Source organism: Scyliorhinus torazame, chromosome 2 (genome assembly GCF_047496885.1).
Source record: "Scyliorhinus torazame isolate Kashiwa2021f chromosome 2, sScyTor2.1, whole genome shotgun sequence".
Taxonomy (NCBI): Eukaryota; Metazoa; Chordata; class Chondrichthyes; order Carcharhiniformes; family Scyliorhinidae; genus Scyliorhinus; species Scyliorhinus torazame.
In genome coordinates, this window is record NC_092708.1 from 163,508,479 (window position 1) to 163,533,586 (window position 25,108).

The 25,108-nt window shown below is 45.8% G+C and overlaps 1 protein-coding gene across 4 annotated transcripts in view; it reads right to left on the reverse strand.

Annotated features, from left to right (window-relative positions):
- Positions 1-9,538: 9,538 nt before the first annotated feature.
- Positions 9,539-25,108, reverse strand: part of satb2 (SATB homeobox 2) — a 282,285-nt gene continuing 266,715 nt past the window's right edge. For all 4 annotated transcript variants that reach the window (XM_072479035.1, XM_072479024.1, XM_072479014.1 and 1 more), the window contains one exon: positions 9,539-13,080. In XM_072479035.1, coding sequence (XP_072335136.1) covers positions 12,622-13,080 — 459 coding nt within the window. In that variant the 3' untranslated portion in view covers positions 9,539-12,621. The remainder of the gene's footprint in view (positions 13,081-25,108) is intronic.

Below are 25,108 nucleotides of genomic sequence, written 5' to 3' on the forward strand. Positions count from 1 at the left end.
GAATTCTGGTTAACAGTCTTCAAAAATGCGGATTTGCTCAGTGACATTATATCGGGGCTGGTTTAGCACAGTGGGCTAAACAGCTGGCTTGTAATGCAGAACAATGCCAGCAGCGCGGGTTCAATTCCTGTACTGGCCTCCCTGAACAGGTGCCGGAATGTGGCGACTAGAGGTTTTTCACAGTAACTTCATTGAAGCCTACTTGTGACAATAAGCGATTATTATAGAGGCATGAGGAGCCTACACGATGTACACGTAAAATTTTCAGATCTGGATAGCCATTGAGCTTTACTCTGGAGTTTAAGTTTGACCCAAATGAGTATTTCACAAACGAGGTAGTGACAAAAACGTACCAGATGTAGTCGCAGCCTGATGAGTCAGGTTTTTTTGTTTTTGAAATCACGGGCTGCACAGGGTGCCAGATCGAATGGAAGAATGAAAATACATTTAAAAAAAGCAGAAGCATAAGGGTCAGGCCACTGGTTGAACAGTCATGAAAACTATACCGAATAACTCTTCAATTTCTTCAGTCCTCCTGAAATCCCAGAGCGTGGAGAGTTGGATGAAAGTTCTGCAGCAAGTCTCACTGCGGACTTGGAAATTGGTCACTTCTTGCATGAACACATAATTCCATGAGCAGCGTTATACTTCCCAGAAGAAGCTATTACGGACGATGAGGATGATTACGAGGATGGTGATTACGATGATGATAATTACGAGAAGGAAAGTGAAGAATCAGACGATGAACCAGAAGAGGAAGACCATGAAAGTCTATTCAGTTTATTGGGTGGTAGTGATGAGTTGATCACAAGTAGCACCAATCTGTGCAGGACAACGATAAGTGTGAAAGCTCTAAGCTGGCGTGTGCACAGGCTGAAAATGAGGTTGCAGCAGCAGATACATCAGATGAGAGCAAATCAACTGTGAACAGCCAACTCGTAACTGAAGAACTAATCCCCATTTTGGAGAAATTGGCTCCAGGGCAGTACAATGAATCATCCTGTGCCCAGGGAATAGTTCCTGCAGCGGCCTCCCCATTACATGAGGCCACTCCACCAAAACACTTGCAGGAAGAACAAATGGACACATCTTCATCCAGTTCTCCAACAAAAGACGAAGCATGCATCATCATATCAGATGAGGAGGAGCCACTATTCAGTTCTCCAAAAAAAGACGAAGCTTAGACCGTCAAGTGAGAATGAGCCACCATTTGAGGCTACAACACAGGGTGAAGAAGCAACGCCTAACATTGAGGGCATGGATCGAGTTACGATACCGGAATGCGAGGGTTTGCAGATCATTCCTGAAGTGCAGACTTGACGGCACTACCCAATCATCCCAAAGAATGCCGACACTTGATGCTTCACCAGGTGATGGGCATGGAGTTCAGCGTTCGAACGCAAGCACCATGGATCAACCAAAACTCCTCAATCCAGAAAAGGCTCCAAAATCAGCTCTGGTGGGAGAAGAGCCAGAGTCAGCTTTCACAGCAGACAATCCAACAGCAGTTAGAAAAGCACCAGAAGCAACCACTCCCATAGCAGAGTCCTGCAGCAAAAAGGATGCCACTAAAGTCAAAAAGAAAATGAGATGGAATCACAGGATCTTTCAAATGAGAAGGAAGGGGAAGAGAAGAAGAGTTGGGGACACAGTTGGTTGACAGGAAAGCACCCAGCAACACAGGCAGTACGGCTGATATGCAAGAAAACACACGGAGATGAAGTGAGAAACATCACGTCAGAAAGTTTTAAAAGTTGGTGTTGCAAAAAAGACCAGCCAGGAAACCGGTCCTCCGAAAGCTGAAGTCTCATCGAGTATCCGGTCAACGCTCTGAAGACCAAAGGGCCGATGCTGTTTTGAATGGATAATAAACTGTGCACAAGCGACACGTTTGAAATGATCAGGCATTTCATGTTGTGTAACTGCTATTTGTACATATGAACTATTTAAAAATATGATACAGATCGTGTTTTGTGAGACATAGTTACATTTTTATGTAAATGTTAACAGTTTCAGGGGAAGGGGGATGTGATATGCCTGTGCACAGTTTTGTATATAGGTAGCGACGCGGCCTCCAACCAGCTGGTGGCGATAGAGATCGACCGTGTGACTCGAGACACCGGCGAGTTGGTAGTAAGTCTTACTAGAGGACAGTCCTACAAGAAGTAGTTCCAGGAGAATTCACTGAATTCAATCACAGGTCAGCATCTGTATTATAGTTTGTTCATTATCTTTCCACGTGTTTGTTAATAAATCACCTTACTCGTTAAAGAACTAAATGTTCTGTGTTGATCTTTACCACGGCCATAACACAGAACATAACAAATCTGTATCTTGTTCTCATGGTGTTCCTTTCAGACAGCACTGACCCTTTTTCTGCTAAATCATGGGAAAACTCTTCTCCGGTTGGAGTCCAACCTAGTACAAAGGAAGATGGTTATGGTTGTTGGAGGGCAGTCATCCCAGCTCCAGGACATCACTGCAGGGGTTCCTCAGGGGAGTGTCCGAGGCCTAACCATTTTCAGCTACTTCATCAATAACTTTCCTTCTATCATAAGTTAAAACTGGATGGGAACATTTATTGATGATTGCACAATGTTCAGCACCATTCATGACTCCTCAGATAATGAAGCGGTCCATGGGCAAATGCAGCAAGACCTGGACAATATCCAAGCTTGGGCTGATATGTGGCAAGTAACATTCACACCATGCAAGTGCCAGCCAAGAGAGAATCTAACCATCACCCAGTGATATTCAATTGCATTACCATCACTGAATCCCCCACAATCAACATCCTGAGGGTTACCATTCACCAGAAACTGATCTGGACTAGTCATACAAATACTGTGGCTACAACAGCTGATCAGAGGCTAGGGGTGTGATTTTACTAAATGGAAACAAGGTCCCATAGTAAGTGTGGTTATCCACCTGTTTCCTGGCACTCGCATCGCTGAGAAATACAAGGTTATAAAACGCGTTTGATAAGGGACCTCAATAGGGAACGCGCAGCCAAGGCTGCACATAGCCCCGTTTGGTATACTGAGGAGCTCCGCTCGCCGGAACTCCTCAGTGTAGCGCAGGATTGGGAGGTCACTTAAACATGGTGTCCAATCTCCGAGGCTCCAGACGCGGCCCTGGACGTCCCCAACACCCGCACAGAGCATCCCCCCTACAAAATGCTGGCTTAACACCCTGTCAGTGTCCCTGCCAGCTGGCAATGCCACCTGGGCATCTTGGCAATGCCAAGCTGGCACCCAGGTGGCACTTCCAAGGTGCTAAGCTGGGACTGCCAGGATGCCACACTGCCCAAAGGGCATGAACTTGACGATATCCAATCTCCTGCAGACCCCCATAAGTGCTGTTCCATCTGGTCCCTGATTCTGGAGACCAGTACTGAACGGCACTCACCCGAGGCCTCCAAGGCAAAGGAGATAGATCCCATGCCTCAGGTAACTTGGGAATCTGCACATTACAGTGAGAGCAGCTGTCTCACTGTAAAGTGCAGATTTGCAAAAAAATGATCCCGCCCGCAATGGACAGGATTTACATCGCAATGTCTTGCGAGATCGAGCACGATCTCGCGAGGCATTGCAAGCCGGAAAGATACCGGAAGTGGGGTCTCCCAGCTTTCATCGGCCATGCTGCGCCGCGGTGAGCTGCTTTGCAGGCACAGCATGGCATTAAAATGGCGCCCGAGGAACCCTTCGGCGAGTAACTCACCTCCTCACCCCCCCAAAGCCTGTCCACCATCTACAAGGCGCAAGCCAGAAGTGTAATGGAATACTCTCCACCTGCCTGGATGAGTGCAGCTCCAACAACACTCAAGAATCTCAACACCATCCAGGACAAAGTAACCTGATTGATTGCTACCCCTTCCACAAACATTTAATCCCTCCACCACTGATGAACAGGAACAGCCATGTATACCATCTGCAAGATGCACTGCAGGAACTTAGGCAGCACCTTCCAAACCCATGACTGCTACCAGTTAGAAAGACAAGGGTAGTAGATACCTGGGAACCCTGCCACCTGGATGTTTCCTTTCAAATCACTCACCGCCATGACTTGGAAATATATCGCCGTTCCATTACTGTCGCTGGGTCAAAATCCTGGAGTTCCCTCCATAACAGCACAGTGGGTGTACCTACACCTCAAGGACTGCAGCGGTTCAAGAAAGCAACTCACCATCACCTTTTCAAGGTCTATTAGGGATGGGCAACAAATGTGGCCTAGCCAGCGACGGTCTCATCTCATGAATGGATATTTTTAAAAAGACAGCACCTCCAACAATGTAACACTCCATCAATATGACTTTAATGTGTCAGGCTTGGCTAGTAAGCCTGGGAAGGTTTGACCCAGTTGTTCCAACTCAGAGGTGGCAGCACCACCATGACTCAAGCTGATGCTGAAAGATATACTTTGATGTAAATCATTGCTGTTACACAACAGTCCTTTTGTCACAGGAAAGTCCCCAGAATGCCACTGTTTTCTTTGAGTAGTGTCACAGGATCATTGATGCGTTCAACAGTCGGTGTGACTTCAATTTTGCAGCTCATCCAAAGCCCCGTGACTACCACAATGCAGCACTTCTAACACTAAAATCAACCTAGATTATGTGCTATATTCCGGAAGTCGATTTGACATCCTAGAATTTCTAATGCAGGCAAGGGAGGGGCATTTTCCGCCCCCGTCTTTTGTGCGTGGGAATTCCAGAGGGGGCGGAGAATCCAAAAGGAGTCCCCCAACACTGTTTACACCAGCGGGATTTCCCATTGAGAAGGTCCCCGCTCCCTGCTAACTACTAATGGGCTTCCTGCCATGAAAGGCCACAACCTCCATTATTCTACATTAAAATGTCATTTGTGGAACTCTCCACGATATCATCCCCGCATGTAAGAAAGTCCCCCCCACCGCTGACATGACGTGAAGTCGATGGAATTTAAACAGGTCTAGTCAAGAGGGACCTGGCGAAGAGAATGTGCCGAGGATGCACAGCCAAGTATAGCCCCCGGGGAGAGAGGGTCATGCCTAGGGCAGTACCCTGGCAGTGCCAAGGGGGGGCTTCCTGGGAAGTTTTAGCATAGAACAAGTTCACTTGGGGGGGAAGGGGGGTCACGTGTCCCTGGGGTAAGGGCAGGATCCTTCTTTAAATTATTGATTCAGATTGGGACACCCTTTAAAAACAGCATCCCGAACTGCCAGGGGCCGAGGTTGAGAGCTCAGGCTCAGCGTGATATCGGGGTCCCGCTTCCAGGGTTTTATTTGACCAGCTGTCAAAAAATATGGCGGGAAAAGTCATCAGGGCAGCTGGCGAGCTGCATACTGCTTTCCCTGCCTGAGTTGACACAATTGTCAAAAAAAGGAGAAAATTCCACACAAGAAGTTTGACAATAAATATTCTCCAAAATCTATTAATTAGGGATGTATACAGCAGCCTTCTTTTTTCTTAAAATTAATCCCATTCGTCAGCAGATTATAATATGGTCTGTCAACATTGTTGAGTCAACACTTCTTGCCTTTTCATTCTCTTTGATCTCAAGCTCGAGTTGTAGGAAACAGAGGGTGATGACAGATGGCTGGAAGCCAGTATCCAGTGGTGTATCACAGGGATCTGTGCTGGGCCCACTATTATTCGTCATTTATAGAAATGATGTAGATGACTTTGTGGGGGTAGGATCAATAGGTTTGCAGAGGACACAAAGATAGACCAGGTGGTTAACAGTGAGGCTGAGTCTTGGGTTACAGGAAGATATAGACGAGATGGTCAAATGGACAGAAAAGTGGCAGATGGAATTTAATCCTGAAAAATGTGAGGTGTTACACTTTGGAAGGAGCAATTTGACAAGGAAATATTCAATGAATGGCACCACTGGGAAGTCCTGAGGAACAAAGAGACTTTGTTGTGTTTGTAAATAAATCTCTGATGGCAGAACAATACTAATAATCATCACTTATTGTCACAAGTCGGCTTCAATAAAGTTACTGTGAAAAGCCCCTAGTCACCACATTCCAGCGCCTGTTCGGGGAGGCCGGTACGGAAATCGAACCCTCGCTGCAGGTCTTGTTTTGCATTACAAGCCAGCTGTTTAGCCCAGAGCAGGTTACTAGCCTGGTGAAAAAGACATATGGTACATTTGCCTTTATCAATCATGGCAGAGATTACAAAAGCAAGGAAGTCATGTTGGAGCTATATAGAACATTGGTGACGCCACAGCTGGAGTACTGTGTGCAGTTCTGGTCACCACATTATAGGAAGGATGTAATTGTACTGGAGCTGATGCAGAGGTGTTTTACCAGGATGTTGCTTGGGGTGGAACAATTTAGTTAGGTAGACAGGTTAGATAGGCTTGGGTTGTTTTTCCTGGAGCAGAGAAGACTGTGGGGCGACTTGATCAAGGTGTACAAGATTATGAGGGGGATGGACAGGATGGATAGGGAACTGCTGCTCCCCTTAGTTGAGGGGTCTGTTACGATGGGACACAAGTTCAAGGTGAGGGGCAGGAAGTTCAGGGGGGATTTGAGGAAAATATTTTACCCAGAGGGTGGTGACGGTCTGGAATCCAGTCCCTGGGAGGGTGATAGAGAGGGGGTGCCTCACATCCTTTAAAAAGTACCTGGATGAGCATTTGGCACGTCTTAAAATTCAAGGCTATGGGCCAAATGCTGGCAAATGGGATTAGGATTGGCAGATCAGGTGCCTTTCATGCGGCGGTGCAGACTCAATGGGCTGAAGGGCCTTTTCTGCACAGTATTTTTCTGTGATTCTGTGAATCTCAACTTTGGACGCACATGTCGGCTTTAACTTGTAAAAAGAAAGGACGGGATTCTCCATTGGCTGATGCCGAAATCGTGAAACATGATTGGGCGGAGAATCGGTTCCGACACCAAAATCATGGCATGCGCTGATTTAATGCCAAATCGCAATTCTCCATCACCTCGACAGCGGCGTCAATATGGTCCAGAACGCACATACAGTAAACACCGTTTGCATGTCATTAGCGGGCCTGAAACCTAAAATCGTCAAACCGGAGTCTTGGCTGATGAGGAAGGAAGAGGAGGTGGAACACAGAGAGGCTCGACTGTGGGCTGCCGGGCCAGACACTGGCATTTTGAAAGAACATCCAGCTGCTGAAGAATTTTTCAAAATGCTAATTCTGTAATTGTATCAAGTTTGGGAGAGAAGTTTGAACTGCCTGTCACTTCAGTGCCTCATTGCATTGAAAATGCAAATCTATATACAATTCCCCAAATAATAAATCAAACTATAGGGTGCGATTTAATGCGCAAAAAACATTGTCCTGCTTTGAGTCTGCAGCACAGAGAATTACCCCGATGTCTAATGGGACACTGCCTTTTATAGCCTTGGTTGGGAATGCCCCCCCCCCCTCCCCCCACCCCCCCCCAGGCCACACTTATCTCAACTCTTACAATGACGAGCTCAGCTGGCCAACATAGAAAGAGTATTCGTGGGTCAGGGCACCATTTTAAAATGTCATCCTGATCAACCGACCCCCTCAACCACCCCATCGCGGCCTCCTGATGCCCCCACTGCCCTAACGTACCTCTTAGGAGTCCTCAAGTTCCCCTTTCCCCACCACTTAAGGGCACCCCCTGGCCCCACCCCTGGCACTGGCAACCTGCCAACTGGACACCCTGGCAGTGTCACCCTGGCAGTGGGAGTGCCAACAGGAGTGCCAGGATACCACCCTGCCCAGAGCTGGGAGCCCCCCAGGTGCCGTTATGCCTGGTCCACCTTTGTGTAGACCAATGCTAAATAGCACCATAGTGAGGTCCTCACTTGGGGAGAATCTGGCATATACGTTTTTAAGTGAGCCTGGCTGCTCACTTAAATATGTAAATCTGGGTCACGCCCAGTGAGGGTGAGATCCAGATCACAAAGCCTCATGAGATCTGATTAGGTCTCCCGAGGTATTCTGAGCATCGTAAATCTCACAAGAGGCCTCTCGCGAAATTTAACAACCCTGACATGTCACCAAGTCGGGCACGACGAGGCCATTAGATCGTGCCCAAAATTGTCTTCTTACTTCATTCACGTTTAAGCATTCGCTCTTCTAATTTTCTGTATTTAATCCTTAGTTGACTATTGTATTGTATTTCAGTTAGATAGACACATGTATTCTCTGAATTACTCAAGGTGGTTTCTGTTGCAAGTTGGATAATATTCTGGTATTCTTTCACTTCTGCTGAGATCCAGAGTATTTTGTATCATTTTGAACTTATGTGAGTGGGGAATACACTGCTTTTTTGGGTTCTTTTCAGTCCATTGGTCACATTTCAGGTCTAACTTGGATAATGCTATTTTCCTGTGCAGTGATTTCTCTGGCATTAAGCTACTCTGATCTATCACTTGGTCACTCTTGTTAGCTTGCTGTATTTGCAACATACCTGTGAACATCATCCAAATTTCTGGGTTCCACCACAATGACGCAGCAATTCACCAAGTTACCTTCAAACTTTCTGCCTTGCTATATCTCATCAGCTTTAAATGTTTCCTTAAAACCTACCTCTTTGGGCCTTTGCTCAACTCTGCTGGTGCCTGATGCCAATCCCTTTGTCATGTGGTACATCAAAGTTACCTTTGTTTTTGTTGCTATTAACACAGGAAATGACACAAATGATTGAATTGCACACCATTTTAACTCACAAGCGTTTGTCTCAGTAGCATGATTCACATCTGAACCATTCCCAACTCACTTTCCTACAACTGCAATTTCTACGCTAGACTATTATAGACATGTTCTGAAAAGCACAGAAAACTTTGCTCACAACTTCAGATGTTACTTTAAATGTAGTAAGATTATAGTTGGTGGAAAACTCCAATTACTGTAAATCTAATAAAAGCTTCTTGTCACCACAAGCTTCAGTTTAGAAAGAGCTAATTCTTGTAATAGAAACCAGATACTCAGATGCAAGAGGCCCAGACTGGAAGGATGTGCATAGTGCTTGTAGGAGCTCTATTCTTCTATTCTAGCGCCATATTAATATATGATGTTAAACCTTAACAGCATTCCCGTAGGAATGCATAGCAATCTTTAGCTTATACTGTGTCACATACAGTGAAAATTGATAGCTATCATGTTCACTGTTCTTGTTATCTATTAGCTCTCCTTTTGGTCTGTTTTCAAAAAGCATCTTATCCTCTTTCTCTAATTGGAACAAATAATTCCATCTTTTTGGCTTCTGAAGAGGCTGGGTAAAGATTTGAGTGGTGTGTAAAGTCTTTGTATGCTGTCTAGCTCACTCCTCCCCAAACTGTTTATTTCCTATGTGTGTGTGGAATCCAGCCAGAACAGTGCCACACAAGAACCATCATCAAGAGCTATGATATTTATATGAAGCTGCTTGGATGTACAAACTAGTGATACAATAATGCCTTTTATTATGTCCACCGACCATGGACATATGGGCTCCAAAAGTTTCCCAATGTGCAGTAATTTGTGGTTTTTTAATTATAAACAGAAAATATTTACTAAGGAACTAGAAGGGGGAAAAAAGCACAAATATGATGGAGAGAATATTTTCTCAAATGTTTGTTTAATTGTTTACCAAGAAAACGTAGCACAGAGAGAGACACTCAAATATCAAACATTACTTGACAAATTAAATGCATTTATTGAATGTCTTTTATTTCAACAACAAAGGGTCTAATGACTTAACAATGCACATAACTTAAAAATAATTATCACTTTGTGATAATGCAGATAGAAGGTTGATTCACATGAAAATGAACATTTACAATATGTTAATTTTATATTCACATTGTCAATAATACAAAAGCACAATTATTCTTCATTTCACCAAAGGCAGAAATTTGTGCTTTCTCAAGAGGCACTATGAAAGCAAGTTTATTTTTTCCAAATAGATAATATATGACAGGTAATGAATAAATAGACATATAGGCATTGTACTTTTCAAATCTGGCAAGACTATAGGCTAAAATGCCCATAGATTCACTTAACATCACTGCAGTCCTTGCAGTGTAATAAAACTGAATAGGCAAGACTTAGCATTGACAATTTCCAGTACATATTTTGGTTAAAATGTTACAAAAAAAAAACTTCTTGTGTCCTTATTAATTGAACAGTTTGTACAAACTCAGCAGAAGTAATTGGTTTTGAGAAGTCTCTCGTCACAATAAACTACACAAAAAACAGCAGAAAAGCTAATTATTGATTCTTTTTGCTACAGTGGAGGGTTTTTTATGATCATGTCTGTTAAAGATAAAGATATGTGTAAGAGCAGCTTCTTCTAATGTGCTAGTCTATCTCCATTAACATCTGTTCATCCCTGAATAAAGTTCATTTCTGCTTAGGATCAAGTCTCCTGTTGGCAATCCTGAGATAAATTAGCTACGGTTCCACTCCATGTTAAAATGGCTGATTGTAAAAGTCTCGAATGTTACTATTTCTTTTTTTAATATAAATTTAGAGTACACAATTCTTTTTTTCCAATTAAGGAGCAATTTAGCATGGCCAATTCACCTACCCTGCACATCTTTTTGGGTTGTGGGGGTGAAACCTTACAATTTTTATTCATTTCTTTAATAGGTGCCAAGCCACATTTGAAATGTTGCTGAGAATGTAAAAGACAATGGTCTCCGGTCATTGTGATTCAATACTTCCGCCGGCAGCTCAGCCCCGCCAGCGGGTTTTGTGGCTGTGTGGGGTGGTTATAATGGGAAATCCCATTGACAAGTGGCAGGAAGATAGAATCCCACCTCCAGTGAACAGCGCGCCGCTGAGAAACACATGGCTGGGGTATCGAAAAATCCAGCCCAATAAATCTGGGAGTCCTCTTTTATTTTTCTTCGGAGTTGCTGCTTGGCCAAAAGAAACACGAATAACCAGCTCTTGAGAACACAACTGACATTGGCAGCACCTTGTTCATGTTGACAGGGGGAAGAAAGGTACTAAAGGAAGACAAATGAGCATGTTCTCCTCTGTGGACCAGGAAATATTATTTTACTAGATTTCCATCAGAAAACAGTGCCAATTTAGTAAAAAGACTTGGCCGGAATTTTCCGCTGTTCCGGCACGGCGAATCCCCTCCGCTGGGGCGGGGCGGGGGGGGCTGCATAGAATGGGAATCCCCTGGACAGGAAGGCTGCATCTGGCACCTCGAAGGGTGTGGGAAATCCCACCCTTGTTATTTATCATTACACACAAGGCCCTGAAATTATGCTGTGGGTTACTAGCATACACGCATTTAAGGTGCTAATCTTAAATTCCTCTTTTTATTCTTTGAGCAGAAGTGTTAACCCATTTAATAATATTAGGAACAACAGTAGACCGTTCAGTCCCTCGGGCCTACTCCTGCATTCAATTAGGTCCTGGCTCATCCGCACCGCAACTCAATTTTTCTCATTCATTTACTTTCAGAGTTTTAATTTTAAAACCTCCGCTAAAGTAGCAGAAAGCGGGGATCCCAGATTTAATGAGTTAAGCATCCGAATGCCGGCTTCATCCACGAATATCCAACAGCATCATTTTCAGGTTACAGAGAACGTTTTGTTGGTTGATGACTGTGGAGAAGAAACTGTAAATTCTTTATGGCGTACTGATTTTCCAACTTCAAAGCTGATTCATACATGGCTGCATGCCAAGCTTATAGAAAACAGCAATAGACTATTATGTATCAGCCTGTATACAGAATAAAACACCTCGAGCCTAGCAGGCCTCGGGTTTTATTATTGCGCAACCCTGAATATCATTATGTTATTCACGCCCCATTTCATTATGACTTTTCCTGCTTAACTAGTGTGGTTAGTTCAGTCCCTGCTGCAGAAATTCACTTTTGTAATTGTGATTCCAGTAAAAACCTACAACATTGGCCAGCATGACTGAAACCCATACCTGCCTCTGCAGTTGGCATAAATCAAAATATTAATACTTAGTACAAAATAAAACCTACAACTGAATGAACCACACAGCAGCAAACACACAGGTTTGTAAAATTCTGTGCGTTCTCATCGATGCATTTTGTATTTACTGAGTTCTGATTTTGTTTGTTTTTCTGGCAGTGGTGTTTTTTGTGAAAAATACAAACCCCAAAGTATTTTCAAAGCCATCTGGCAAGCAGCCATATTCAAAAATCAGGATGTACATCGAAAATAAATAGGAATTTTTAAAAGCAGAAAGTCACCACAACGTCCCCCTCCCCTCTCCACCCACCCACGGAGCAGGCAGCTTATCAAAAAGCCAAAATAACTCATCATAAAGTGGTTTGAGGATGCAACCTAATGAACCTTCATTTTACATTTCAGTGTACAGTCACAGAACTTTATAAAAACACCTTTGTCCCGAGTAGGTTCTGAGACAATGTCCTTTTAAACTTGCCCACAATGGTTCTTTATTTAACTTTTAGTGCAGGATTGAGTTGTGAAGCAAACTCTGAAGTGAGTTTAATCGTTCCCAGTCTGTAAGGCTCACAAAAGTCTGTGAACAAAGTCCATTCTGGTTTTCTATGTCAAGGCAACATTAGATTTAAACCTGCAAATTCAATACTGCTGTACTCCATACGTACTTACTGCATTAGACAAAGCTGTACATAGAACTGACAATATTCTCTTATGTAGGTATGCATTAGCTGGTGTGTTTCACATTATTTCTGGTCTATCTCTGGAGGTTTGGCTTTGGTTTTGCTGAGGTTTTCCTCTCCAGCCTCCATGGTGTACATCTCCGAACCCTCCTCACTGTCATTCTCCTCGGGCTCTGTAAGCAGCTCTTCATCCTTATATTCTGCAACATCAACCGTGGTTCCTAAGTGCTCTTTTAATTTGCCATGATGCTTAACGTGATAACGCTGGTTCTGAAAGAATTTGATAATAGTATGCTTGGGCAAATCCAGCTGCGCAGAAAGGGTCTGAATGGCCTCCTGGTCAGGATAGAGGCCTACGTCATGGATAAAGCTCTGAAGGATGCCCAGCGCCTCCACGGAGATCTTAGTACGTGATCTGGGCTTTTTGGCACAGTTATCGTCAGCAGCTTGTTGCTGAGTGGTTTTGTCCTCTCTTGGGGGTGAACTATCTTTCGCAGGCTGAGATTGTTGTCTGTGCACGGCCTAAATTATTGAAGAAACACAAAATTACTTTCTGACCCAGTTCATGCTGTTAATTCTTTTTTGATAGGCACTTCGTTTTGATCCTTTTAGTTGGAGTCGCTTTATTATAATTGTAAAACAATCCTCTATCAATGTGTTTACAGCAACAATGTGGTGCAGGCAATAAATCAATACTTCAGGATATTAATAACATAATGTGGACAAAGGTCAGTTGCAAAAGACATGTCAAATGTGATAGACTGGTTCATCTTTGGTGGTTTAGATATTTAATCAAGTTTGCACAGCCTCATGTCATGGCAGTGAAACTCATCCTTGGGTCTTAGCTCAGTTTAATTTCCGTTCAGAAGATGTAATTATCTCTGGATTGCACCCAAATCTAATCCTCTGCCCCATCTCTGCCTCCATACCACTTAAGAGCAGCTCCATATGGTGTCACCCATATAATTTAATGTTCTTCCTTAAACATCAGAATTAAGTTTGATTCGTAAGCATATTTGTGACACATTTTCATGGTATTCTCTTTTCTTTCTCTGGCCTGTGCTTTGTCACCCATTATCATGCTGAAATATGCTGGTGATACCAGCATGAGTTTCAAATTTAGAATCTTAGTTTGAAGAGTTGGGTTGGAGATACTTGCCTTGCCCAAAGGTTGGGAATGACCTTTGCTGACCTGAGGCAGAAATATAGAAACAGTACAGAATCTTATAACTGGTTGAGACAGAAAAAGGTTTCTTACTGCCTTTCTTTTCTCCTGCAGGTATCGACAAGTTCCATGGGCATCTTGCTGCCTGTGGCAGTGACCTTGCATGATCTTTAACAGTGGGTGCTGGCAGGCAATTTAACAATCAAAACTCAGCCCAACTCTTCAGCCAACATGCCTAAATGCTCACTTCCAGCAGGATTTGTTGAACAGCAATCAATGCCATCTTGCATCTATACACCTCTTATAAGTGGCAAATCAATCCAGAGCATTTCAGAAAAATGCTCTCAAACAAAACTTGGCACTAAATCACTTAAGATAGGTGATCAACATCTTGGTCATGAGATGGGGTTTTTAAGAAGCATGTAGGGAAAGGGAGGAAGGAAGACAGGTATGGATGGTTGAAGGAGGGCATTCCAGAGCTTAGGGCCTCGACTACTGAAGGTATGACTGATTATTATTATTATGGTCGATTAGGGCCTCGACTACTGAAGGCATGACTGATTATTATTATTATGGTCGATGAGAATTGGAGATACCCAAGAGACCAGAATTAGAAGAGCGCAGAGATTTCAGAGGGTTCCATAGAATCCCTACAGTGCAAGAGGCCATTCAGGCCATTGGGTCTACACCGATCCTCCGAAAGAGCATCCTACCTAGGCCGCCCCCCCCCCCGTCCCATCCCTGTAACCCCATAACCCAACCTAACTGTTGGACACGAAGGGACAATTTAAAACAGCCAATCCACCTAACCTGCATATTTTTGGGTTGCGGGGCGGGAGGAGCTCGCAGGAGATGGAGAAGATCACAAACACTGATCAATCAATTTGTTTTCTGGCCTGATCCAGGGTACTGAGGTTGATTGTGGTACTTCTACCACATGAATTACCTCAACACAGGACAGAGGTCAATTCCAGGATCTTCCTTTAAGGAACAAAAAGCATTTTTTAAAAAATCATAAGTCTTCCATTTAAAGGCCCTGCTGAATAAACAATATTGTAGCTGCTTCACCAAGTAAAGGGAAGAAAAGTCGGAGGGTAACATAATGAGTAACTAGTAAAACAGGGCTTTGTGCAAAGATGTTTCTATCAGAACTGCTGTCAAATGGATATGAATATTCCTTGGCAAGGTCAGTTTTGGGTTCATTAACGGTTTTAATCATGTCTTTGCCAATGGAAAAACTGTGGGTTTTGATCAGCTTTTAGAAATATATTTGTCTCAGCTTTAATACGTTCATATATAATGTCAGTGGACTAATAATCCAGTAGTCGAGGCGAGTGCTCTGGGGACACAGGTTCAAATTCCACCACAGCAGCTGGTGGAATTTAAATTCAATTGATAAATCTGGAATATATAAAGTGAGTCTCAGTCATGGTGACCATGAAACTATCATTGATTGTTGTAAAAACCCATCTGGTTCACTAATGTCCTTTAGGGAATGAAGGGTGCCATCCTTACCTGGTCTGGCCTATAGTGACTCCAGACTCACAGCAATGTGGTTGACTCATAACTAACCTCTGGTATGTTCTGTTCAAGGGCAATTCGGGATGGCCTTTCCGGTGATGCCCACATCCCAAGAAAGAATGTCATACAGAAGCTCAGTGAAAGGACAGATTATTTTGGCTGTGAAAACGGTGCCCTCTGTGAAACTAGAGAGTTGGGAAGGTAGGCAAGTTGCCCCCCAGCTTTTGCTCCCTTTGTGCAGGTAAGCAGCTACAATATTGTTTATTCAGCATTCTTCAGTAACACCGGCAGAAAGCCGGACATATCACGGGCTGGAAAGCATAGTTTTACTTATGTGTGACCCATCAGCAGATAGTCAGATACTTGAACTGAAATCTCCATCACAAAGCCCAGTGACAAAAGCTTGGTCAAAGGAATAGTTTTAAGGAACTTGTTAAGACAGGAGAGTGAGGGGGAGGTGTAATGTGGCTTGAGGAGGGAAGGCCAGAATTATTTTGATGGCCGAAGGCACAGCCGCAAAATTGTGGAGTAATTAGAATCGGGGTTGCAGAAGAGGCCAGAATTGGAGAAGCGCAGAGATCACAAGAGGGGTGTGGAGCAGAAGGTGACAGGCATGGTGCAAGACTTTACACCCATTCCACTCAATGTTTCTACAAACGTCATCCCAGCTATGACCAGATAATGGCCGCTGTAATAAATACTGCCACAGAGAAAACATCTTTGTTTTTGTAACTTATACCTGTTTACAAAAACCATGATTCTGTATGCTTTACAGTTTTCTCAATCTCTCCTGCCACCTTCAATGATTTCTGCACATATACCCCTAGGATCCTGTGCTCCTGCATCCCCTTTCAGGGGAGGCAGTGGAGTAATCGTATTGGCACTGGACTAGTAATCCAGAGACCCAGGATAATGTTATGAAGACCTGGGTTTGAATCCCACCAGCGCAGATGGTGGAATTTGAATTCAATAAAAATCTAGAATTAAAAGTCTAATGATGACCATGAAACTGGTGTTGATTGTCGTAAAAACCCACCTGGTTCACCAATGTCCTTTAGGGAAGGAAGTACCTGGCCTGGCCTAGACGTGACTCCAGACCCACAACAATGTGGTTGACTCTTAAATACGGTCAAGGATGGGCAATAAATGCTGGCCCAGCCATGAACGCCCATATCCACTGGCCGAATAAAAGAAAAAGTTGTACTCTCTCTTGTTTTTCCTACCAACACTTCACATTTCCACTCATTAAATTTTATCTGCCGTGTCCACCCATTCCATCCACTTGTCTATGTTGTTCCAAAGTTTATTATTGCTCCATTTAGAGTTCATAATATTTCCTAAGTTTTGGGTCATCTGCAAATGTTGAAATTGTACCTGTATGTCCAAGTCTCTGTCTTTTCCACAGACCAAGAGAAGCCTGCAACTTCTACCACCAAGGAGAACAAGAAGCATGGGAACACCACCATTTGCAATTTTCTCTCCAAGACATACATCGCGTCAACCTGGAACTATATCGCTGTTTCTTTATTGTCGCTGGGTCAAACTCCTGGAAATCCCCTCCTAATTGAACTATGGGTGTACCTACACCTCACTGCAGCGGTTGAAGAAGGTGGCTCACCACCACCTGCTCAAGGCGATTAGGGATGGCTAATAAATGCTGACCTGGCCAGCGATGTTCAGATCCCATGAACAAAAACAATAATGCATGTAGTTCCCAAGTAGGCAAAGTTCATCAAACATCGAGGCGGCACGGTAGCACAGTGGTTAGCACTGTTTCTTCACAACAGCTCCAGTGTCCCAGGTTCAATGCCCGTTTGGGTCACTGTCTGTGCGGAGTCAGCACATTCTCCTCGTGTCTGCATGGGTTTCCTCCGGTGCTCCGGTTTCCTCCCACAAGTCCCGGAAGACATGCTGTTAGGTGAATTGGACATTCTGAATTCTCCCTCTGTGAACCCGAACAGGCGCCATAGTGTGGCGACCAGGGGATTTTCACAGTAACTTCATTGCAGTGTTAATGTACAATACTTGTGACAATAATAAAGATTATTATTATTAGTAGTATTGCTACTAATTGTAGTATTGCTACTAAACGTAAGGTTTTCTTTTTAATCCCGATCAGATTTGCAGAGTATTATGACAAAAAGTGTAAGAGGACATGTTCCTGGCTTCCTTTTTAAAAACAAGGGTGGCTGCGATCTATCCAAATATTTACGACATTAGCCGGGTGTTTCCCGGCCCTCAGAGTGCCAAGAAACACCCCGCTATCTAATGCCCATCCAGGTAGATTGGGGGCCTCAGCGGGGAACTCCCGACAAGGCTGCACTTAGTCCCGGTTTCTGCACTGAGGAGCTCCGATCGCCATTTTTAATTGGCGCCCCAATCTCTCGAGCCCCCGACGTGACCCCCAAACCCCAACTCACTATAATGAGGTCCCACATCGGCCGGATCAACGCTGCACAAAAAATGCCAGCTAGGCACCTGGACAGTGCCAGCTTTGCACCCTGGCAGTTCCACTCCGGGCTGGCAGGGGCACTGCCAGTGTGCTGGGCTGATGGTGCCACAGTGGCATTTTTCCCCATGACGGGGATCAGGCCCGGAAGTGCCCTGCCCTTACGACGTGGGGTGCAGGGGGCTTGAAGACCTCCCCAACAGGGAAAGGTCTGGGGTTCGCATTGGCGGAGCGAGAGATTGGGTTGTCATTTAAAAATGAAGGTCCGAGGCCCAAAGAAATAACAGTAAGACGTTTTACAACACCAGGTTAAAGTCCAACAGGTTTGTTTCGAATCACAAACTTTCAGGGCACTGCTCCTTCCTTAGGTGAATGAAGAGGTGGGTTCCAGAAACACATATATAGACAAAGTCAAAGATGCAATCTGATACTTTGAATGCGAGTCTTTGCAGGTAATTAAGTCTTTACAGGTCCAGACGGAGAAACTGGAGCGAGGGATAACCCCAGGTAAAGAGGTGTGAATTGTCTCAAGCCAGGACAGTTGGTAGGATTTCGCAAGCCCAGGCCAGATGGTGGGGGGGTTAATGTAATGCGACATGGATGCATGGTCTCGGTTGAGGCCGTACTCATATATGCGGAACTTTGCTGTAAGTTTCTGCTCGGTGATACTGTGTTTACGCGCATCCTGAAGGCCGCCTTGTAGAACTCTTACCCGAAGATCAGAGGCTGAATGCCCTTCACTGCTGAAGTGTTCCCCGACTGGAAGGGAACATTCCAGCCTGGCGATTGTCGCGCGATGCCCATTCATCCGTTGTCGCAGCGTCGGCATGGTCTCGCCAATGTACCACGCTTCGGGACATCCTTTCCTGCAGCGGATGAGGTAGATAATGTTGGCCGAGTCGCACGAGTATCTACCACGTACCTGGTGGGTGGTATTCTCACGTGTAATGATGGTACCCATGTCGCCAGGGTCCCAGGTTCGATTCCCTGCTGGGTCACTGTCTGTGCGGAGTCTGCACATTCTCTCCGTGTCTGCGTGGGTTTCCTCCGGGTTCTCCGGTTTCCTCCCACAGTCCAAAGACGTGCAGGTTAGGTGGATTGGCCACGTTAAATTGCCCTTCATGGCCAAAAAGGTTAGGGAGAGGTTATTGGGTTACAGGGATAGGGTGGAAGTGAGGGCTTAAGTGGGTCGGTGCAGACTCGATGGGCCGAATGGCCTGCTTCTGCACTGTATGTTCTATGAAGCGTGGTACATTGGCGAGACCATGCAGACGCTGCGACAACGGATGAACGGACATCGCGCGACAATCGCCAGGCAGGAATGTTCACTTCCAGTCGGGGAACACTTCCGCAGTCAAGGGCATTCAGCGTCTAATCTTCAGGTAAGCGTTCTCCAAGGCAGCCTTCAGGATGCGCGACAACGCAGAATCGCCGAGCAGAAACTTAGAGCTAAGTACCGCACACATCAGTGCGGCCTCAACTGGGACCTGGGATTCATGTCGCATTACATTCACCCCCACCATCTCGCCTGGGCTTGCGAAATCTTACCAACTGTCCTGGCTTGAGACAATTCACACCTCTTTAACCTGTGATTATCCCTCTCTACAGTTGCTCCATCTGGACCTGTAGACTTAATTACCTGCAAAGTCTTGCATGCAAAGTATCGTATTGCATCTTTGAATCTGTCTATATATATGTTTCTGGAACCCACCTCTTCATTCACCTGAGGAAGGAGCAGTGCTCCGAAAGCTAGTGATTTTAAACAAACCTGTTGGACTTTAACCTGGTGTTGTAAGACTTCTTACTGTGCCCACCCCAGTCCAACATCTCCACATTAAAGAAATAACAAAATCCCATTCGCCGCTTGAAACACCCTGCCATACCCGCCACAACGGGACTCTTTTTTTCATTAAATCGCTCCCTATATCTCTTCGGCCATATTGTCTGAGTTGTAGGGAATAGTGAACCATGTCTTCATGGAGTAGCCCTTATCCTTAAGCAGACAGCCATGAACTCTGCTGCGAAGGCTGAAGAGAACAGGGAGGGTGGACTGGTGCAAGTCCTGAGAATCTTGTATAGATGTGTACAATGATCTTCCTATGGTTGCACATGAGCTGCATCTTGATGGAGAGAAAGCCCTTGCCGTTGAGAAGGAACCCCGTGAGATCTTGGGGCACCTTTCATTTCAACGATTCCTATGATCTGTAAATTCTTTGATTCTATGATCTGTGGGAGGTCAGCTGGAGCCACAACAAGTGTTTGCTCATTCTGACTAGGCTTATTAGTTACAAAGTGCATTTAAATGCTGCCTTTGGCAAACATGACATCAGTCACGTGTGAGATACTTTTGTGGGCAGCAGATTGTGAGATTTTACAAAGTCCTCTTATTGATCCCTGGAGGGAATCTGAGGAGAAGACATTAAGGGTGGCGTGACTCTGAAGGCCAATGTCAATGTGTGCCCACCTGACCCATTTGTCAGGTGTCCTCGTTCCAGCCTGCTGAAAATGTCCATGACCACCTGAATACCACCCTGAGCCTTCAGAGGCACAGGTACACTTCATGTTGAGGCGATTACTTCACTGCTCATTCTTTCTGGCTTGTGCAATGGCTGAAGGTTGAGAAAGAGGCTGTTGCTGCCCATCTTATTCCTCACCTGAAGTCCAGGGTAAAGCTACATGAGCAAGGGGAGGAAGTGGTGTAGTGGTACTATCATTGGAGTAGTACTCGAGAGACCCAGGACAAGAACTGGGGATCTGGGTTCAAATCCCATCATGGCAGCAAAAAAAGCTGGAATTAAAAGTCTAATGATGACCATGAAACCATTGTCGATAGCCGTAAAAAAAGACATCTGGTTCAGTAATGTTGGTGGCACGGTGGCAAAGTAGTTAGCACTGCTGCCTAACAGGGACCCAGGTTCGATTCCAGCATTGGGTGATTGTTTGTGTGCAGTTTGCACGTTCACCATGTGTTTCCTCCGGGAGCAGCTGTTTTCTGCCGCAGTGCAAAGAACATAGAACATAGAACAGTACAGCACAGAACAGGCCCTTCGGCCCTCGATGTTGTGCCGAGCTTTGTCCAAAACCAAGATCAAGCTATCCCACTCCCTGTCATTCTGGTGTGCTCCATGTGCCTATCCAATAACCGCTTGAAAGTTCTTGAAGTGTCCGACTCCACTATCACAGCAGGCAGTCCATTCCACATCCTAACCATTCTCTGAGTAAAGAACCTACCTCGGACATCCCTCCTATATCTCCCACCCCGAACCTAGTTATGCCCCTTGTAACAGCTATATCCACCCGAGGAAATAGCCTCTGAAAGTCCACTCTATCTATCCCCCTCATCACCTTATAAACCTCTATTAAGTCGCCTCACATCCTCCTTCGCTCCAATGAGAAAAGCCCTAGCTCCCTCAACCTTTCCTCATAAGACCTACCCTCCAATCCAGGCAGCATCCTGGCAAATCTCCTTTGCACCCTTTCCAATGCTCCAATGTGCCAGTTAGGTGGATTGGCCATGCTAAATTATCCCTTAATGTCCCAAGGTTTGGTGGGGCTATGGGGAGTGGGCCTAGGTAGGCTGCTCTTTTAGAGGGTCGGTGCGGACTCATTGAATCATAGAACGTACAGTGCAGAAAGAGGCCATTCGGCCCATCGAGTCTGCACCAGCCCTTGGAAAGAGCATCCAACCCAAGCCCACACCTCCACCTTATCCCCATAACCCAGTAACCCCACCCAACCTTTTTAGACACTAAGGGCAATTTAGCATGGTTAATACACCTAACCTGCACATTTTTGGATTGTGGGAGGAAACGGGAGCACCCGGAGGAAACCCACGCAGACACGGGGAGAACATGCAGACTCCGCACAGACAGTGACCCAAGCCGGGAATCGAACCTGGGACCCTGGAGCTGTGAAGCAACTGTGCTCACCACGATGCTACTGTGCCGCCCAATTCGATTGGCCAAATCGCCTCCTTCTGCACTGCAGAGGTTCTATGATCTAATGTTCTTTAGGGAAGGAAATCTGCTATCCTCCCCTGGTTTCACGTGACTCCAGATCCACAGCAATCCACTCTCAAATGCCCTCTGAAATGGAGGGCAGTTAGTGATGGGCAGTAAATGCTGGCCCAGCCAGTGATGCCCACATCCCCTGAGCGAATAAAAAACTAATTTGGACAAATGGAAATTGTAGGCCAGATGCAGTGAACCCCAAAGTAATGACCTCCTAAGAAATGAAACCGCACGTTCCGAACTTGTGAAGAAAATCCCTTCACTTAGGCAAGGAAGGTGTGTGGTCTGAGTGCTTGCAGGAATTCTTGCCAGTTGTCTAACCCCACAATTTCCACTGTCCTCTCGCCTCACATTCACTGGCAAGTTCTGGGACGAGACGGTGTAAGAAAATAGTGACAGGGCATATGGGACCTTTGCCTTTCTAAATAGAAGTACAAAACCAAAGAATGAACCCTTATAAATCTTGGTTTCAACTGGAGTCTTACATCCAATTCTGGGCACCAGTTCCAAAAGGTTGGCAGGTCTTTAGAGAAGGTGCCAAAAAGATTTGTGAGAAAAGTTCCAGAGATATGGAGGCTTCAGCTATGTGGATAAACTAGAGAAGCTGTGCTCATTTTCTTTCGGGAAGAGAAGGTTGACAGGATGTATGGGAGAGGTGTTCAAAACCATGAAGGATCTGGACAGAATGGATAGGGTGAAATAGGAGAACATTATACATCACTGATGCCTTCAAGAGAATATTACATAATGGTCAGTGCCTACAGGAGAAGCAGACACAAGAAATAAAATACTTGCTTTTATATAGCTCCTTTATGGCTTCAGGACTTCTTAATGCACTTCACATGTTACTTTTGAGTGTAGTGAGGTGGATGATCAGTCATGATTGTATTGAATGGCAGAGCCCACTTGATGCGCTGAATGGCCTATTCCTGCTCCAAGTTCCTAAGTTCCTAAGTGGACTCGCCAACACTAAGGGCATTCAAATGGTCATTGGATAGACATATGGACGATAAGGGAATAGTGTAGATGGGCTTTAGAGTGGTTTCACAGGTTGGCGCAACATCGAGGGCCGAAGGGCCTGTACTGCGCTGTAATGTTCTATGTTCTAAGTTCCAATATTCCTCTGTCACTGTTGAAATTGGAAATGCAGCCAATTTGCACACAGCAAAAACGCTCCAACTAAAATGAAAGAATTGGTCATCTAACCTGTCCCCCTGCGTTTTAGTGTTGAAGGATGAATGTTGGCCAGGATACGCTGAGAACTATTCTGCTTTTCTCGAGAAGACGGAGAAATATTCTGGTGGAGGTTTTCAAAATTATGAAGAATTTGATAGGGTAGATGTAGGGAAGATGTTTCACCTTTTGGGGAGTACAAAACTGAGGGCCCCAAGTATAAGATAGTCATTGATAAATTCCAGAGGGTACTTCAGAGACTTGCGAAAATGTGGAACTTCCTACTGTATTGGATGGTTGAAGCAAATAGCATAGATATACTTAAGGGGACATTAGGTAACCCCATGAGGAAGAAATGAATAGAGGAATGTGTTACTAGATTGGGATGAAGTGAGGTGGGAGGAGGTTTGCGTGGAGCAGTAACACCAGCAGAGAACAGCTGGGTGGCTTGGCCTGCAGCCAAGCTGAACATTTTATGTATTTCTCCATTTGTCTGAAGAAATCTTTTACATCTACCCAGGGAAAAGATAAAGCCGTGGCATAGGGCCTCCAACTGTGCAGGACTCATCAATATGGCACCAAAGTACAACATTGTCTTTGCCAACCATGCAAAACAACACACAAGTCACCCTCAGCAGTGCCTTCAGGATAATCATACACAACATCAGACAAGGATGTCAAAGAAAGCCAAGACCCCGCATCATTTGGAGAATCATACTTGTGCATACCATACTCAGACCAAGTCAGATCCTTCAGCAGAACCATATCTGAGTAAGAGACAGCACTGTTTTGAGAACCATAACCCAACAAGGGCCAGATGGTCAGATTTGTTTCCGACAAGTTGGACTTTTTTGTCAAGATTGATGATGACAACATGTATAGTGGAGGGATTCTCCGAACTCCCGCTGGGCCGGAGAATCGCCGGGGGGCAGCATGAATCCCGCCCCGCCGCCGGCTGCCGGATCCTCCGGCTTTTCGGCGGGGGCTGGAATTGCACTGTGCTGGTCGGGGTCCGTTGGCAGCAGCCCCCCCAGCGATTCTCCGACCCGTGATGGGCCGAGTGGCCGCCCGTTTTCGGCGGGTCCCGCCGGTGTAAAGTACACCAGGTCCGTACCGCCGTGACCTGGCTCTGCGGGCGGCCTGCGGAGTCCTCGGGGGGGGGGGGGATTTGGCCCTGGGGGGGGCCCCCACGGTGGCCTGGCCCATGATCGGGGCCCACCGATCCGCGGGCGGGCCTGTGCCACGGGGTCACTCTTTCGCTCCGCGCCAGCCGGTGTAACGGTCTGCCATGGCCGGCGCAGAGAAGAACCTCCCTGTGCATGTGCCGGGATGACGCCAGCACACGCTGGTGCTCCCGCGCATGCGCCAACTCGCGCCAGCCGGCGGAGGCCCTTCGGCGCCGATTGGCGCCAACCCCAACCCCGCCGCCGCTGGCCAAGCCCCTGAAGGTGCAGTGGATTCTGCACCTTTCGGGCGGCCCGACGCAGGAGTGGTTCACGCCACTCCTCGGTGCCGGTACAGCCCGCCCCGCCAGTTAGGGGAGAATCCCGCCAAGTATCTTTTCGATTTAGGCGGTACGGTAGCAGAGTGGTCTCAGGCAGCACAGTGGCCAGCAATACTGCCTCACAGTGCCAGGGACCCGGGTTCAATTCCGGCCTTGGGTCACTGTGTGTGGAGTTATACCTTCTCCCCGAGTATGCTTGGGTTTTCTCCGGGTGCTCCGGTTTCTTCCCACAGTCCAAAGATGTACAGATTAGGTTGATTGGCCATGCCAAATTGCCGTTTAATGTCCAGGGATGTGCAGGGTAAGGAGACTGTGGAATGGACGTGCTCATTCGAACGGCCGGTGCAAACCCAATAGGCCAAATGGCCTCCATCTGCACTGCAGGAATTCTATGGGTGCAATCTACCCAAATGTAATCAAAGTCCCACAGTGCATGAGATTACAATTATTTAAGAGAAAAGATAAAGTCTTGGCATAGGACCTCCCAACTATGCAGCACTCAAAGCAAACCATGACTCTGCATTATCTAGAAATGATCTATCAGGCTGCCATTTGGGTAGATCGCGGGCCTCGGCTGAGGTCGCACTTAGTCCTGTTTTCTGTACTGAGGAACGCCGCTCTCCAGCACTCCCCAGTGCAGGAAGAGATGACGTCTCGATCTCTTAACCCTCGATGTGACCCCGAACCCCCTCCAAGCCCCAACTCACCTGTACGGGGGTCCTTGGTCC